We start from the raw sequence: 16,582 nt of genomic DNA, 5'->3' as shown, positions 1-16,582 counted from the left end.
ACATGCTCCAGATCCTCGTGCAGGCTACTTTAGGACACAGGCTTGTTTACAAATAATCTGAGTGTATAGCTCAATGTTTCATATTCTATGATTGCTGCTGGTTTCTTGAAGTTACTGAAAACCTCCATCATGTTTGAACACAAAGTCAAGAGAACAGTGGCCGTCAAAGTAAATTATTCAATTTTGAAATGGCAAAGGCAGTAACTAAACAACTTCACTGCAGTCACATTGTAAATACATAACATTATAAAGCCAGAGATCATCAACACATAGAGCACTGATTTTGAAAACGTAGTGCAGGTGAGATGCTACATAGTAAAAACAAAGACAAAAGGAAGAGAGCTGTCAAAAGCAGAAAAGTAAGATAATGTTTTATCAATTAATTAATCATAAAAGCCTACAGGGCTAGCTTCAAGCCATCGAGTGCTTGTGTTTGTGCACATTTAGTTTAATAAACTTTAATATTTTCTTCATTTAATGTCTCCTTACCTTTTTCTTTGCAGCCTTTTATCACCTGTTTGGCCGGTTTTGCCACAGTTTATGTAGTTAAAACAAAACACGTTCATTTACTTCATATGAAGTAAAAAAGTATTCTTATGACTACACCAAAATGTAGTTACATGTGCTATAAAGACATTGTTGAATTTAACATGAAGAGTTTTCATGATTCAGAGGGCTGCAGTGTGTGTGGGTAACACACTGCTGCATGTGGTGGGCTGTGACAGATAGACACACAGACAATGAATATCTGTCAGCACATTTTTTGGCTTGGACTTGATCATCATGATAATTACTGTCACTCTCTGCTGCCAATAAATGACACCTCTGTAATTTAGTTGAATTCACAGGTTGACAGACACACATCTAACTCCAAAAGCACCTTGTATTTATATCTGGTTATCCTTTGTCCCGTCTATTAGCAGCTGAGCTGGTACAGAAGTGGACGCAGCAGAGTTGGCACAGTAAAGAATGACTTAATGAACATCTAATGGGATTAGCAGCTCTTTAAAAAGGGACAGTTGGACTGAGAGAGGAATACCAGAGAGCGAGAAGCAAGTGAAGCTCATCAGAACAAGAACACTGTGAGACCTCAACAACAAGGTAAGATGAAACTGCCATTTTCTCAGCTCTGGTGCTGGAGGCTTTGATAACATGTTACTAGCAGAAAGAAAGACGGACAGAGTGATGGCTTTGTAGTATTTTTCTTAAGTATTGTGGCTGAAATGGAGCTGAAATGAGATATGAGATTCCTGCTGAGAAGACTTCAGACAGTCTTCTTGTTGCTGCTGCTCGAGGCCCTGTCTTTACTTCTCTATCTCTTGATAGATTTGGATGAGGCAAGAGGACTTTTGAACACTGCTTCTGCTTGTTTTATCAAAGCTTTTCACATTTTATACTTTGGTAATATGTCTGGATATTTATCAGCTTGATGAAGAGCATGAGTGATGCAATTTTAAGAGTAATGTGCTCACATTTTGGTGGGGAATTAAAACAGTTTTAAAAAGTAAAACTTGATAAAATGTATGAATAAATACAAACTGAATACATTAACACAAAACAGTGACAAACAGAAAAGTTTAAAAGAAGTGAGAGTTGCAGGGATCTCATATATTTTGTCTCTTCCTCTTTTTCTCTTGCAGTAACTAATCAAAATGGCAGACGTCGCAACTCCCGCCGACAAGAAGGCACCTCCCAAGTTCAAGCAGAGGACTGCTCGTACCTTCAAGAGCAAGGCCCCTAAACCAGGCCAGAAGGGGTAAGATGGATTTTAATGTTCTCATTGTTGTATTGGTGATTTTACTTAAGTTAATGATCAGAGTACTCTGTCTGCAACATATCAAATAAACATTCACAGGAAATTAAAACATTGTTTTCTTTTCTTTTTCAGCTTCGGAGACGACATCCCCGGCATGGAGGGCCTTGGCACAGACATCACAGTGGTTTGCCCATGGGAAGCCTTCGGTGACATGGAGCTCAGCGACCTGGCGAAATATGGAATTGTCTAGAAGCCCCACCAGCTCTTCTCCACCACGGTTTCCTCCCTGGCCTGATTTTCCTTCGCCCAGTCTTCCTCTCTCGCCCTGTTCCACCTCTTGTCTAAACAGCTGAAGATGTTGTATCCATGTGCTCTAGAAAGGAGGCAGCTTTTGAAGATTTAGAGGTTTGACCTGGAAAAAACAAATCCAGCACTCTCTCTTGTCTCATGCACTTTATTCGCCCATGCCTTCCCACCCATCCTCCACGCTCCTTGTAACGAGGGGCGTGAGTAGCTCTGAGCTCGGAGCCTGAACTTTCCAATGAGAAAAAATATATGTATTGAGTATATACGATGAAAGAGGGTTTGATATCTGTTATTGTGATATCCAGACCTGTCCTCCTCCTCCACCTCTTCTCCTCAAAGCTGCTCATCCAACATGCACAGATGTCTATTTTGTGTATTAGCAAAATTAAAATATATTTTTTATGAAAAGTCTATAATTCTCTTCACTCTGCAGTGAAAAAGATCAACTCTGTCTGTTTTGTCAGTAGAGAGAAACCACTCCAGAAACACAATAAAGATTCCTATTTTCCACAGAACTTCTGTTTTTGTGTCCTTCCTATCATCATTAACACATGCTGATGCTGTTGTTTGGCCTCTTGATCTGCATAATAACTCAGTGAAGCCATGGCTGACACCGTAAATCAGTGGTTTTCAATCTTTTTGTGCCCAAAGCACACCAAAGGGCACCACAAAATCTAAAGGCACACCTACACCCACAGTACATTTACCCAAGTGCTGTACTTGACTACGACTGTAATGCACTTGAGTATTTTTCTTTTTCTGACTTCTACCTACATACATTTATACAACAGCTGTGGTTTCTCAAGTTCATTTGCAAAAACAAGATTAGCGCCATTTCTAGGAAAATAAATAAAAGTGGAGTTATCTGTTCTTGCACATGAAATCTTGATACAAAATGTGTGGAAATGTTACAGATTAAACCTCCCAACAGTAAATAAATTAGCTGAAATTATTTTGACCTCTCCAGTTACAATAAATGCAATTATATAATAAATAATATATGAATACTTTTATAAATCTTTACTATTTTTACAGGCTGAGTATAGTACTCCTCATCCTTATGATGAGTAAACTGAACTTGCTGTGTAAATGTGGACTGCCTCCAGATGTGTGGGATATGACTGCTTCTTCTCCCGCAGTACAATATACTAGATAGATAAATTAAAAATAACCCCAGATAACCAAAATATTTTATGAATCTATTGCTAATTTGGCTTTCTCTTGTTAAGTCTCTTGTGAAGTTCTTCTTTAAAAACATCTTTAAAACACCAGATATCTAAAATAAGTAATAAATTGATGTTTTTTGGCATTGAACCTCTTGTTGCAGCATTTGCTTCGACATTAAAAGTGTTCGTCTTCTGTTTACTTTTGGAGAAAATCCAATAGAGTCGTGGCAACAATAGCTAAGTCCAGGTGTAGCACGGGATTTTGTTACAACCACACATTAGTATTGTAATATACAACAACAAGTAATGAATGAGTCTGTAATTTACTATATCAGTACTTTTTATGCATTTATTTCCTTATACGGAGGTAATTTCTATACCCTTAAAAATCCTTTAAAAACCTTCCAGGGAACCCCAGGATTTCACAGTCTAGGCAACGTTCCAGCGGTGGGAATTATTTTAGTGTGACACATGAAAGGCCCTGATTGACAGGCGGTGTGAAGGAGGATAACAAGCAGGAAAATGGATCCCTTTGTTGTGCGGAGGAGCAGTTCCCCTCATTTTACATTTTGTGACCTGTCTTGTTTAAATGTGAGTGTTGCTCCTTTTATGTTATTTAACAAAGTTTCAGGTGAATTCTTGAATCATTTTGTTAATAGTTATTTCTATGAGTAATATTGTTGTTTAGAAGATCAAAAATAAACATTTAGAGAGTGATTAGATAACACATGCTACATAGCCCCTTATTCAGGTGTGCCTTTAGATTTTGTGGTGCCCTTTGGTGTGCTTTGGGCACAAAAAGATTGAAAACACTGATTTACGGTGTCAGCCATGGCTTCACTGAGTCATTATGCACAACAAGAGGCCAAACAACAGCATCAGCATGTGTTAATGATGATAGGAAGGACACAAAAACAGAAGTTCTGTGGAAAATAGGAATCTTAATTGTGTTTCTGGAGTGGTTTCTCTCTACTGACAAAACAGACAGAGTTGATCTTTTTTACTGCAGAGTGAAGAGAATCATAGACTTTTCATAAAAATATATTTTAATTTGGCTAATACACAAAATAGACATCTGTGCATGTTGGATGAGCAGCTTTGAGGAGAAGAGGTGGAGGAGGAGGACAGGTCTGGATATCACAATAACAGATATCAAACCCTCTTTCATCGTATATACTCAATACATATATTTTTTCTCATTGGAAAGTTCAGGCTCCGAGCTCAGAGCTGCTCACGGCCCTCGTTACAAGGAGCGTGGAGGATGGGTGGGAAGGCATGGGCGAATAAAGTGCATGAGACAAGAGAGAGTGCTGGATTTGTTTTTTCCAGGTCAAACCTCTAAATCTTCAAAAGCTGCCTCCTTTCTAGAGCACACGGATACAACATCTTCAGCTGTTTAGACAAGAGGTGGAACAGGGCGAGAGAGGAAGACTGGGCGAAGCAAAATCAGGCCAGGGAGGAAACCGTGGTGGAGAAGAGCTGGTGGGGCTTCTAGACAATTCCATATTTCGCCAGGTCGCTGAGCTCCATGTCACCGAAGGCTTCCCATGGGCAAACCACTGTGATGTCTGTGCCAAGGCCCTCCATGCCTGGGATGTCGTCTCCGAATCTGAAAAAGAAAAGAACAAATTGTTTTAATTTCTTGTGAATGTTTTATTTGTTAAGTTGCAGACGGAGTACTCTGATCATTAAATTAAGTAAAATCACCAATACAACAATGGGAACATTAAAATCCATCTTACCCCTTCTGGCCTGGTTTAGGGGCCTTGCTCTTGAAGGTACGAGCAGTCCTCTGCTTGAACTTGGGAGGTGCCTTCTTGTCGGCGGGAGTTGCGACGTCTGCCATTTTGATTAGTTACTGCAAGAGAAAAAGAGGAAGAGACAAAATATATGAGATCCCTGCAACTCTCACTTCTTTTAAACGTTTCTGTTTGTCACTGTTTTGTGTTAATGTATTCAGTTTGTATTTATTCATACATTTTATCAAGTTTTACTTTTTAAATTCCAATTCATATTTGCGTTTTTGTCAAAAATCTCCCCTTCACGGACGCATCATTCCCCACCAAAATGTGAGCACGTTACTCTTAAAATTGCATCACTCATGCTCTTCATCAAGCTGATAAATATCCAGACATATCACCAAAGTATAAAATGTGAAAAGCTTTGATAAAACATGCAGAAGCAGTGTTCAAAAGTCCTCTTGCCTCATCCAAATCCATCAAGAGATAGAGACGTAAAGACAGGGCCTCGAGCAGCAGCAACAAGAAGACTGTCTGAAGTCTTCTCAGCAGGAATCTCATATCTCATTTCAGCTCCATTTCAGCCACAATACTTAAGAAAAATACTACAAAGCCATCACTCTGTCCGTCTTTCTTTCTGCTAGTAACATGTTATCAAAGCCTCCAGCACCAGAGCTGAGAAAATGGCAATTTCATCTTACCTTGTTGTTGAGGTCTCACAGTGTTCTTGTTCTGATGAGCTTCACTTGCTTCTCGCTCTCTGGTATTCCTCTCTCAGTCCAACTGTCCCTTTTTAAAGAGCTGCTAATCCCATTAGATGTTCATTAAGTCATTCTTTACTGTGCCAACTCTGCTGCGTCCACTTCTGTACCAGCTCAGCTGCTAATAGACGGGACAAAGGATAACCAGATATAAATACAAGGTGCTTTTGGAGTTAGATGTGTGTCTGTCAACCTGTGAATTCAGCTAAATTACAGAGTCATCATTTATTGGCAGCAGAGAGTGACAGTAATTATCATGATGATCAAGTCCAAGCCAAAAACTGTGACACAAATGCACATTGATATCTGGAGGCCACACACACACACAAACACACGAACACTGGTACCAACAAACAGTACAAATAACAATGATGCTAAATTACATTAAGTAGATTTCATGCTGTAAATTCCAACAGAAGACAATATCACTGGTGGGAGTACATTTGGGAGAGAGTGGTCGGAGTACATTTATGAATCTATTGCTAATTTGGCTTTCTCTTGTCAAGTCTTCTTTAAAACACCAGATATCTAAAATAAGTGATTAATTGATGTTTTTTGGCATTGAACCTCTTGTTGCAGCATTTCCTGCGACATTAAAACTGTTCGTCTTCTGTTTACTTTTGGAGAAAATCAGTAATTTTTATGCATTTATTTCCTTATACGGAGGTAATTTCTATTCCCTAAAATATCCTTTAAAAACCTTCCAGGGAACCCCAGTGTGTGTGTGTTTGTGTGTGTGTGTGGCCTCCAGATATCAATGCGCATTTGTGTCACACTTTTTGGCTTGGACTTGATCATCATGATAATTACTGTCACTCTCTGCTGCCAATAAATGATGACTCTGTAATTTAGCTGAATTCACAGGTTGACAGACACACATCTAACTCCAAAAGCACCTTGTATTTATATCTGGTTATCCTTTGTCCCGTCTATTAGCGGCTGAGCTGGTACAGAAGTGGACGCAGCAGAGTTGGCACAGTAAAGAATGACTTAATGAACATCTAATGGGATTAGCAGCTCTTTAAAAAGGGACAGTTGGACTGAGAGAGGAATACCAGAGAGCGAGAAGCAAGTGAAGCTCATCAGAACAAGAACACTGTGAGACCTCAACAACAAGGTAAGATGAAACTGCCATTTTCTCAGCTCTGGTGCTGGAGGCTTTGATAACATGTTACTAGCAGAAAGAAAGACGGACAGAGTGATGGCTTTGTAGTATTTTTCTTAAGTATTGTGGCTGAAATGGAGCTGAAATGAGATATGAGATTCCTGCTGAGAAGACTTCAGACAGTCTTCTTGTTGCTGCTGCTCGAGGCCCTGTCTTTACGTCTCTATCTCTTGATGGATTTGGATGAGGCAAGAGGACTTTTGAACACTGCTTCTGCTTGTTTTATCAAAGCTTTTTACATTTTATACTTTGGTGATATGTCTGGATATTTATCAGCTTGATGAAGAGAGTTTTTAAGAGTAACATGCTCACATTTTGGTGGGGAATGATGCGTCTGTGAAGGGGAGATATTTGGCTGATGGTGGTGGAAGAATCTGAGATGTATATTTGTGTAGCAGGACATTCAAATTGCTGTATATAAGACATAAAATGCATTACAGGACAACACAAAAAGGCAAATGTGATTTTAAGAAGTAAAAATGTATGAATAAATACAAACTGAATCCATTAACACAAAACAGTGACAAACAGAAACGTTTAAAAGAAGTGAGAGTTGCAGGAATCTCATATATTATGTCTCGTCCTCTTTTTCTCTTGCAGTAACTAATCGAAATGGCAGACGTCGCAACTCCCGCCGACAAGAAGGCACCTCCCAAGTTCAAGCAGAGGACTGCTCGTACCTTCAAGAGCAAGGCCCCTAAACCAGGCCAGAAGGGGTAAGATGGATTTTAATGTTCCCATTGTTGTATTGGTGATTTTACTTAAGTTAAGGATCAGAGTACTCCGTCTGCAACATATCAAGTAAAAGAACTCAAGTGAAACATTCACAGGAAATTAAAACAATTTTTTCTTTTCTTTTTTAGATTCGGAGACGACATCCCCGGCATGGAGGGCCTTGGCACAGACATCACAGTGGTTTGCCCATGGGAAGCCTTCGGTGACATGGAGCTCAGCGACCTGGCGAAATATGGAATTGTCTAGAAGCCCCACCAGCTCTTCTCCACCACGGTTTCCTCCCTGGCCTGATTTTCCTTCGCCCAGTCTTCCTCTCTCGCCCTGTTCCACCTCTTGTCTAAACAGCTGAAGATGTTGTATCGGTGTGCTCTAGAAAGGAGGCAGCTTTTGAAGATTTAGAGGTTTGACCTGGAAAAAACAAATCCAGCACTCTCTCTTGTCTCATGCACTTTATTCGCCCATGCCTTCCCACCCATCCTCCACGCTCCTTGTAACGAGGGGCGTGAGTAGCTCTGAGCTCGGAGCCTGAACTTTCCAATGAGAAAAAATATATGTATTGAGTATATACGATGAAAGAGGGTTTGATATCTGTTATTGTGATATCCAGACCTGTCCTCCTCCTCCACCTCTTCTCCTCAAAGCTGCTCATCCAACATGCACAGATGTCTATTTTGTGCATCAGCAAAATTAAAATATATTTTTTATGAAAAGTCTATGATTCTCTTCACTCTGCAGTGAAAAAGATCAACTCTGTCTGTTTTGTCAGTAGAGAGAAACCACTCCAGAAACACAATAAAGATTCCTATTTTCCACAGAACTTCTGTTTTTGTGTCCTTCCTATCATCATTAACACATGCTGATGCTGTTGTTTGGCCTCTTGTTGTGCATAATGACTCAGTGAAGCCATGGCTGACACTGTAAATCAGTGTTTTTCAATCTTTTTGTGCCCAAAGCACACCAAAGGGCACCACAAAATCTAAAGGCACACCTGAATAAGGGGCTATGTAGCATGTGTTGTCTAATCACTCTCTAAATGCTTATTTTTTTAAATCCTGGGGTTCCCTGGAAGGTTTTTAAAGGATTTTTAGGGTATAGAAATTCCCTCCGTATAAGGAAATAAATGCATAAAAAGTACTGATATAGTAAATTACAAACTCATTCATTACGTGTTGTTGTATATTGCAATACAATGTGTGGTTGTAACAAAATCCCGCGCTACTTAGCTATTGTTGCCACAACTCTAGAAGACGAACAGTTTTAATGTCGAAGCAAATGCTGAAGTAGAAAGACAATATCTCTTGCTCTGCTGCATAAATTTTGATGAGTCTGACAATGTTGGAGGGCAACACTAAATCGGTGGGATATTCTTTTTTTATTATCAGAGAAATTAAACAAAATGGCAGCTGCTTGTTTACATGAGTTCCTGCAGATATAAGAGCGTATCAAAAGCTACTGTATGCATCAATTGCATGTGCTTTGTTGCACTTTTAATCCTTCGTATGGATTGCATTAAAGGTGCAATAAGCAATTCTCAAGAAAGTTAGTGGATATTTGAGTCTCATTCACAGGTTGTCAAATACTAACTCTTGGGGTTAACCCCAAATCACTAATCCACTGCACCTGTAAGTGCACATAATTTTAAATATGTCGATAAAAGTGAATTATAATTTACACAAAACTACATGAGGTGTTTGATAATTTCCACATGCAGACACCTTGTCACCGTGCACATGAGCATGCATCTGGGTTGAGGTGCAACATTTAAAAAATGATTATTAATCTCTGATCTTATGTCAAACAACACCTTCTGCCCTGTTAATCTACGTGAAGAAATAGTCCAGTTGACGTCAAAAACACTCTAAATGTGTCCAAGTAAACAGCCGTCATGGCCACTTTCAGCTCAGGGTTAGCAGGATAGTCTATTAAAACTCTCCCACAGCACTAACACAGTGTGTCTGTCTGTACTGACCCAGATGGACAAGTCCCAATCCTATTAAAACCTGTAAGCTGTTGGCTCGTCAGACCTCAGAGTGAAGAGTCGCATCTTCGTGTCAGAGCAAAGAACAAAGTGACGAACAAGAAAGCACCGGTCAGAACCTGACAGGCATCATGAGCTTTTTCCAGCTTCTGAGCCCTGAGCTTTCTGCGTACTCTCGGCCTTCAGAGATTTATTGTGTTATCTTTCGTGCAGAGCTGCTGCTTTGAGACGAACATTTGTTACGTTAGAACATTAAAAATTGATCGGAGAAAATATGAGTCTACATGTTGCAGTCACAAACAAACACCTTTGGTGATCAGCTCTCTTCTTTTAGGCTCTGTATTTTTAACCATATACACATGCTATTGTTTGTGGGTGATTCTTGGATGTATAAGTTGCAATTTGGGGAAAGAGTTGAGTTATCATCAGTAATACAACTTTACATTGCTGTGCAGACACATGCTAAAAGTATTGATTCAAATTTCAGGTTGATGACCGAAGCTTTGTAGACAACAAGCACCAAAGTTAACTACCTTTGAGCCAAGACTGTGTCATTTCTCTTTCAGCTTGTTATTGCTGTATCGCCTCTCGGACACCTTCAGGCTTCCTCTTACTCCGAACTGACAGTGACAAAGAAAAGAAGTGGTGCTGCATTGTCCTGAATGCAGCCTCATTTTTCTGACAGCTTGGGTTTCTGCCTACACCAGTAAAAAGTGAGCTTTTGGGTTCAGTTTTTGGCTACCTGCTGAGAGATGTTCCTGAAAAGGACAGATAATGACCACCTGTGTGCCAGTTACAAGAATTTAAAGTGTGTCATCTTGAAATTTACAAGAAGAGAAAAAAGTAGGCAGCAGTTTGAGTGGCAGGGTGGTGACTCATATCTGCGTAATTTGAATCATAAATATGTGATTTCACTAAACCATTACAGCAGAATATTCTCTGCTTGTGCAGCATCTCTCAAAGAAAACAATACAGCAGGTGTATTCAGTCCCATGCTTTTACCTTATGAATTTTAATATACTTGACACTTGGCAAAATTCATAAGACAGCCAGAGATGTCTCTTCACAGAATCAGACTGAGAAACTGAATGTAATGAGTGAAATTAGGACACAAAATGACGTATGCAGTGTGGTTTAGTCAAGATGATTACTGTACATGTGCTGCTTGTGACTTTGCAAAGTCTAATCCTGAAGCCAGAGTGTAAAAATAGACACTAGATGATCATTTCACTCCAGCAGGTACCTGTAAACACAGTCCGTTTTAATATGTTTCATTAAATCATAACCATGAGGCTTTCTGTTATTCTGTGACATCCAACAACCTCTACAGGAGATACCTCTGGTTTCTATCATAACACAATTGGGCTGCAACTAATGATTATTTTCATTGTTGATTGTGAGGTTTTGTATTTGGCATGTATACTGCTGTTACTCATATGACAGTGATTGTCCTTATTTTTCTATTGATGTATATTCAACTGTCAATAAATAGACAAATTTGATCACATAAAAATAATCATAGAGGGGTAAAGTAAACAGAAAATATTCACATTTAAGAAGCTGGAGTCAGAGAATTTAAGGAGAACATCTCAGTGACCTGATTCCTCTTTCTGTCAGTAACCAGCAGATGCAGCTGTTGCAACCACAGAACAAACTGCAGTTTTAAACGCTGACTGCTCTGGCTGGCAGGCTGATAATCTCATTTTAATGTGACTTGGCAGATACACTGACAAATTGTGACACAGTTACCAGAAGAAAGACTTAATTATCTTACATGGAAGTCTCTATTAGCTTACAGATGTCTTTTATACATGAAAGTGTGTAATCCTTAACCCATAAGCAGTGGCAAGTGAGTGTTTTTATTTTGCCCATACTTTTTTAAATGTATAATCTAATCTTCAAAATATTCTGCATACTGGACCTTTCATATGTGATTATTTTGTCCAAAACTCTAGCTGTGAATCCAAACCTGCAGGATCCTCGTGAGGGGTCACAAAATGGAAAATGGCGATATTTTGCTGCACAAAGTTTTTGTCAGTAATCTAGGCTTTTCCTCTATTTTTGGATCCCTCTGTACATAAATTTCACAGAGGTTAATCCATGGAGATTTCAGGCTTCAGTGATGTGTAGCTCAGCAGTCTGGTGAAATACCTCACAATAAACTTTCTACCTCCGTTTCAAACAAGACACTGCAATCATCATGTTCCCTCACTTTCCCTTCTCTGTGTTCACCCACTGCCTCGCTCCTGTCTCCCCCTCCGGTCCTCACTAACGAAGAGGCCAAAGGTTTTGAACTGATGTTTGTTATATTTATGCCACATTGCACATCCTCTGCTCACTGTTTAGAGGCTTCAACAGCTAATTGGTGCAGTGACACAAATGCACATTGATATCTGGAGGCCACACAAACACACACACTAACACTGGCACCAACAAACAGTACAAATAACAATGATGCTAAATATTACATTAAGTAGATTTCATGCTGTAAATTCCAACAGAAGACAATATCACTGGTGGGAGTACATTTACCTAAGTGCTGTACTTGACTACGACTGTAATGCACTTGAGTATTTTTCTTTTTCTGACTTCTACCTACATACATTTATACAACAGCTGTGGTTTCTCAAGTTCATTTGCAAAAACAAGATTAGCGCCATTTCGTGAAATGAATAAACATTTTTAATTATAACACCAGTTTGATTAATACTCCCTGGAGTTCACAAGAAAACGTTATTGAGGAAAATAAATAAAAGTGGAGTTATCTGTTCTTGCAAATGAAATCTTGATACAAAATGTGTGGAAATGTTACAGATTAAACCTCCAACAGTAAATAAATTAGCTGAAATTATTTTGACCTCTCCAGTTACAATAAATGCAATTATATAATAAATAATATATGAATACTTTTATAAATCTTTACTATTTTTACAGGCTGAGTATAGTACTCCTCATCCTTATGATGAGTAAACTGAACTTGCTGTGTAAATGTGGACTGCCTCCAGATGTGTGGGATATGACTGCTTCTTCTCCCGCAGTACAATATACTAGATAGATAAATTAAAAATAACCCCAGATAACCAAAATATTTTATGAATCTATTGCTAATTTGGCTTTTTCTTGTTAAGTCTCTTGTGAAGTTCTTCTCTAAAAACATCTTTAAAACACCAGATATCTAAAATAAGTAATAAATTGATGTTTTTTGGCATTGAACCTCTTGTTGCAGCATTTGCATCGACATTAAAACTGTTCGTCTTCTGTTTACTTTTGGAAAAAATCCAAGAGTCGTGGCAACAATAGCTAAGTCCAGGTGTAGCGCGGGATTTTGTTACAACCACACATTAGTATTGTAATATACAACAACAAGTAATGAATGAGTCTGTAATTTACTATATCAGTACTTTTTATGCATTTATTTCCTTATACGGAGGTTATTTCTATACCCTTAAAAATCCTTTAAAAACCTTCCAGGGAACCCCAGGATTTCACAGTCCAGGCAACGGTCCAGCGGTCGGAATTATTTTAGTGTGACACATCAAAGGCCCTGATTGACAGGCGGTGTGAAGGAGGATAACAAGCAGGAAAATGGATCCCTTTGTTGTGCGGAGGAGCAGTTCCCCTCATTTTACATTTCATGACCTGTCTTGTTTAAATGTGAGTGTTGCTCCTTTTATGTTATTTAACAAAGTTTCAGGTGAATTCTTGAATCATTTTGTTAATAGTTATTTCTATGAGTAATATTGTTGTTTAGAAGATCAAAAATAAACATTTAGAGAGTGATTAGATAACACATGCTACATAGCCTCTTATTCAGGTGTGCCTTTAGATTTTGTGGTGCCCTTTGGTGTGCTTTGGGCACAAAAAGATTAAAAACCACTGATTTACCGTGTCAGCCATGGCTTCACTGAGTCATTATGCAGATCAAGAGGCCAAACAACAGCATCAGCATGTGTTAATGATGATAGGAAGGACACAAAAACAGAAGTTCTGTGGAAAATAGGAATCTTTATTGTGTTTCTGGAGTGTTTTCTCTCTATTGACAAAACAGACAGAGTTGATCTTTTTCACTGCAGAGTGAAGAGAATCATAGACTTTTCATAAAAATATATTTTAATTTGGCTAATACACAAAATAGACATCTGTGCATGTCGGATGAGCAGCTTTGAGGAGAAGAGGTGGAGGAGGAGGACAGGTCTGGATATCACAGTAACAGATATCAAACCCTCTTTCATCGTATATACTCAATACATATATTTTTTCTCATTGGAAAGTTCAGGCTCCGAGCTCAGAGCTGCTCACGCCCCTCGTTACAAGGAGCGTGGAGGATGGGTGGGAAGGCATGGGCGAATAAAGTTCATGAGACAAGAGAGAGTGCTGGATTTGTTTTTTCCAGGTCAAACCTCTAAATCTTCAAAAGCTGCGTCCTTTCTAGAGCACACGGATACAACATCTTCAGCTGTTTAGACAAGAGGTGGAACAGGGCGAGAGAGGAAGACTGGGCGAAGGAAAATCAGGCCAGGGAGGAAACCGTGGTGGAGAAGAGCTGGTGGGGCTTCTAGACAATTCCATATTTCGCCAGGTCGCTGAGCTCCATGTCACCGAAGGCTTCCCATGGGCAAACCACTGTGATGTCTGTGCCAAGGCCCTCCATGCCGGGGATGTCGTCTCCGAATCTGAAAAAGAAAAGAAAAAATTGGTTTAATTTCCTGTGAATGTTTCACTTGAGTTCTTTTACTTGATATGTTGCAGACGGAGTACTCTGATCCTTAACTTAAGTAAAATCACCAATACAACAATGGGAACATTAAAATCCATCTTACCCCTTCTGGCCTGGTTTAGGGGCCTTGCTCTTGAAGGTACGAGCAGTCCTCTGCTTGAACTTGGGAGGTGCCTTCTTGTCGGCGGGAGTTGCGACGTCTGCCATTTCGATTAGTTACTGAAAGAGAAAAAGAGGAAGAGACAAAATATGAGATCCCTGCAACTCTCACTTCTTTTAAACTTTTCTGTTTGTCACTGTTTTGTTAATGGATTCAGTTTGTATTTATTCATACATTTTATCAAGTTTTACTTTTCACATTTGCCTTTTTGTGTTGTCCTGTAATGCATTTTATGTCTTATATACAGCACTTTGAATGTCCTGCTACACAAATATACATCTCAGATTCTTCCACCACCATCAGCCAAATATCTCCCCTTCACAGACGCATCATTCCCCACCAAAATGTGAGCACATTACTCTTACAAACTCTCTTCATCAAGCTGATAAATATCCAAACATATCACCAAAGTATAAAATGCAAAAAGCTTTGATAAAACATGCAGAAGCAGTGTTCAAAAGTCCTCTTGCCTCATCCAAATCCATCAAGAGATAGAGACGTAAAGACAGGGCCTCGAGCAGCAGCAACAAGAAGACTGTCTGAAGTCTTCTCAGCAGAAATCTCATATCTCATTTCAGCTCCATTTCAGCCACAATACTTAAGAAAAATACTACAAAGCCATCACTCTGTCCGTCTTTCTTTCTGCTAGTAACATGTTATCAAAGCCTCCAGCACCAGAGCTGAGAAAATGGCAGTTTCATCTTACCTTGTTGTTGAGGTCTCACAGTGTTCTTGTTCTGATGAGCTTCACTTGCTTCTCGCTCTCTGGTATTCCTCTCTCAGTCCAACTGTCCCTTTTTAAAGAGCTGCTAATCCCATTAGATGTTCATTAAGTCATTCTTTACTGTGCCAACTCTGCTGCGTCCACTTCTGTACCAGCTCAGCTGCTAATAGACGGGACAAAGGATAACCAGATATAAATACAAGGTGCTTTTGGAGTTAGATGTGTGTCTGTCAACCTGTGAATTCAACTAAATTACAGAGTCATCATTTATTGGCAGCAGAGAGTGACAGTAATTATCATGATGATCAAGTCCAAGCCAAAAAGTGTGACACAAATGCACATTGATATCTGGAGGCCACACACACACACAAACACACGAACACTGGTACCAACAAACAGTACAAATAACAATGATGCTAAATATTACATTAAGTAGATTTCATGCTGTAAATTCCAACAGAAGACAATATCACTGGTGGGAGTACATTTACCCAAGTGCTGTACTTGACTACGACTGTAAAGCACTTGAGTATTTTTCTTTTTCTGACTTCTACCTACATACATTTATGCAACAGCTGTGGTTTCTCAAGTGTATTTGCAAAAACAAGATTAGCGCCATTTCGTGAAATGAATAAACATTTTTAATTATAACAACAGTTTGATTAATACTCCCTGGAGTTCACATAAAAAACTTTATTGAGGAAAATAAATAAAAGTGGAGTTATCTGTTCTTGCAAATGAAATCTTGATACAAAATGTGTGGCAATGTTACGGATTAAACCTCCAACACAAAATAAATTAGCTGAAATTATCTTGACCTCTCCATCTACAACTGCAAAATGCTACTTCCTGTATGTGGTAATGCATCAGTTATAATAAATGCAATTATATAATAAATAATATATGAATACTTTTATAAATCTTTACTATTTTTACAGGCTGAGTATAGTACTCCTCATCCTTATGATGAGTAAACTGAACTTGCTGTGTAAATGTGGACTGCCTCCAGATGTGTGGGATATGACTGCTTCTTCTCCCGCAGTACAATATACTAGATAGATAAATTAAAAATAACCCCAGATAACCAAAATGTTTTATGAATCTATTGCTAACTTGGGTTTCTCTTGTTAAGTCTCTTGTTAAGTTCTTCTTGAAAAACATCTGTAAAACACCAGATATCTGTAATTAGTAATAAATTGATGTTTTTTGGCATTGAACCTCTTGTTGCAGCATTTGCATCGACATTAAAACTGTTCGTCTTCTGTTTACTTTTGGAGAAAATCCAATAGAGTCGTGGCAACAATAGCTAAGTCCAGGTGTAGCACGGGATTTTGTTACAACCACACTTTAGTATTGTAATATACAACAACAAGTA

The 16,582-nt window shown here is 38.9% G+C and overlaps 4 protein-coding genes across 4 annotated transcripts; 2 read left to right on the top strand and 2 right to left on the bottom strand.

Annotated features, from left to right (window-relative positions):
- Positions 1–1,652: 1,652 nt before the first annotated feature.
- On the top strand, positions 1,653–2,051 carry LOC141001485 (retinal cone rhodopsin-sensitive cGMP 3',5'-cyclic phosphodiesterase subunit gamma-like). The gene is made up of 2 exons (XM_073472576.1): positions 1,653–1,756; positions 1,889–2,051. The coding sequence occupies exons 1-2, from the start codon at positions 1,653–1,655 to the stop codon at positions 2,004–2,006; spliced, it is 222 nt and encodes a 73-aa protein (XP_073328677.1). The 3' UTR covers positions 2,007–2,051.
- Positions 2,052–4,719: 2,668 nt separating this feature from the next.
- LOC141001725 (retinal cone rhodopsin-sensitive cGMP 3',5'-cyclic phosphodiesterase subunit gamma-like) lies at positions 4,720–5,074 on the bottom strand. Its single transcript, XM_073472889.1, has 2 exons — positions 4,971–5,074; positions 4,720–4,837 (listed from the first exon to the last, which is right to left on the bottom strand). Exons 1-2 carry the CDS (start codon positions 5,072–5,074, stop codon positions 4,720–4,722), a joined length of 222 nt encoding a protein of 73 aa, XP_073328990.1.
- Positions 5,075–7,505: 2,431 nt separating this feature from the next.
- On the top strand, positions 7,506–7,919 carry LOC141001686 (retinal cone rhodopsin-sensitive cGMP 3',5'-cyclic phosphodiesterase subunit gamma-like). Its single transcript, XM_073472843.1, has 2 exons — positions 7,506–7,609; positions 7,757–7,919. Exons 1-2 carry the CDS (start codon positions 7,506–7,508, stop codon positions 7,872–7,874), a joined length of 222 nt encoding a protein of 73 aa, XP_073328944.1. The 3' UTR covers positions 7,875–7,919.
- A 6,123-nt stretch (positions 7,920–14,042) lies between these two features.
- Positions 14,043–14,530, bottom strand: LOC141001413 (retinal cone rhodopsin-sensitive cGMP 3',5'-cyclic phosphodiesterase subunit gamma-like). Its single transcript, XM_073472486.1, has 2 exons — positions 14,427–14,530; positions 14,043–14,279 (listed from the first exon to the last, which is right to left on the bottom strand). Exons 1-2 carry the CDS (start codon positions 14,528–14,530, stop codon positions 14,162–14,164), a joined length of 222 nt encoding a protein of 73 aa, XP_073328587.1. The 3' UTR covers positions 14,043–14,161.
- Positions 14,531–16,582: the final 2,052 nt, after the last annotated feature.

This window comes from Pagrus major, chromosome 1, assembly GCF_040436345.1.
Source record: "Pagrus major chromosome 1, Pma_NU_1.0".
Classification (NCBI taxonomy): Eukaryota; Metazoa; Chordata; class Actinopteri; order Spariformes; family Sparidae; genus Pagrus; species Pagrus major.
The sequence above is the reverse complement of the archived record's forward strand: the minus strand, read 5'-3'. Positions and strand labels throughout refer to the sequence as shown.

Excerpts from the sequence above, each read along its gene's own strand:
- LOC141001485 (XM_073472576.1), top strand. The coding sequence starts at position 1,653 with ATGGCAGACGTCGCAACTCCCGCCGACAAGAAGGCACCTCCCAAGTTC. Across the intron at positions 1,757-1,888 it reads CCTAAACCAGGCCAGAAGGG|CTTCGGAGACGACATCCCCG; the intron begins GTAAGATGGATT and ends TTTCTTTTTCAG.
- LOC141001725 (XM_073472889.1), bottom strand. The coding sequence starts at position 5,074 with ATGGCAGACGTCGCAACTCCCGCCGACAAGAAGGCACCTCCCAAGTTC. Across the intron at positions 4,838-4,970 it reads CCTAAACCAGGCCAGAAGGG|ATTCGGAGACGACATCCCAG; the intron begins GTAAGATGGATT and ends TTTCTTTTTCAG.
- LOC141001686 (XM_073472843.1), top strand. The coding sequence starts at position 7,506 with ATGGCAGACGTCGCAACTCCCGCCGACAAGAAGGCACCTCCCAAGTTC. Across the intron at positions 7,610-7,756 it reads CCTAAACCAGGCCAGAAGGG|ATTCGGAGACGACATCCCCG; the intron begins GTAAGATGGATT and ends TTTCTTTTTTAG.
- LOC141001413 (XM_073472486.1), bottom strand. The coding sequence starts at position 14,530 with ATGGCAGACGTCGCAACTCCCGCCGACAAGAAGGCACCTCCCAAGTTC. Across the intron at positions 14,280-14,426 it reads CCTAAACCAGGCCAGAAGGG|ATTCGGAGACGACATCCCCG; the intron begins GTAAGATGGATT and ends TTTCTTTTTCAG.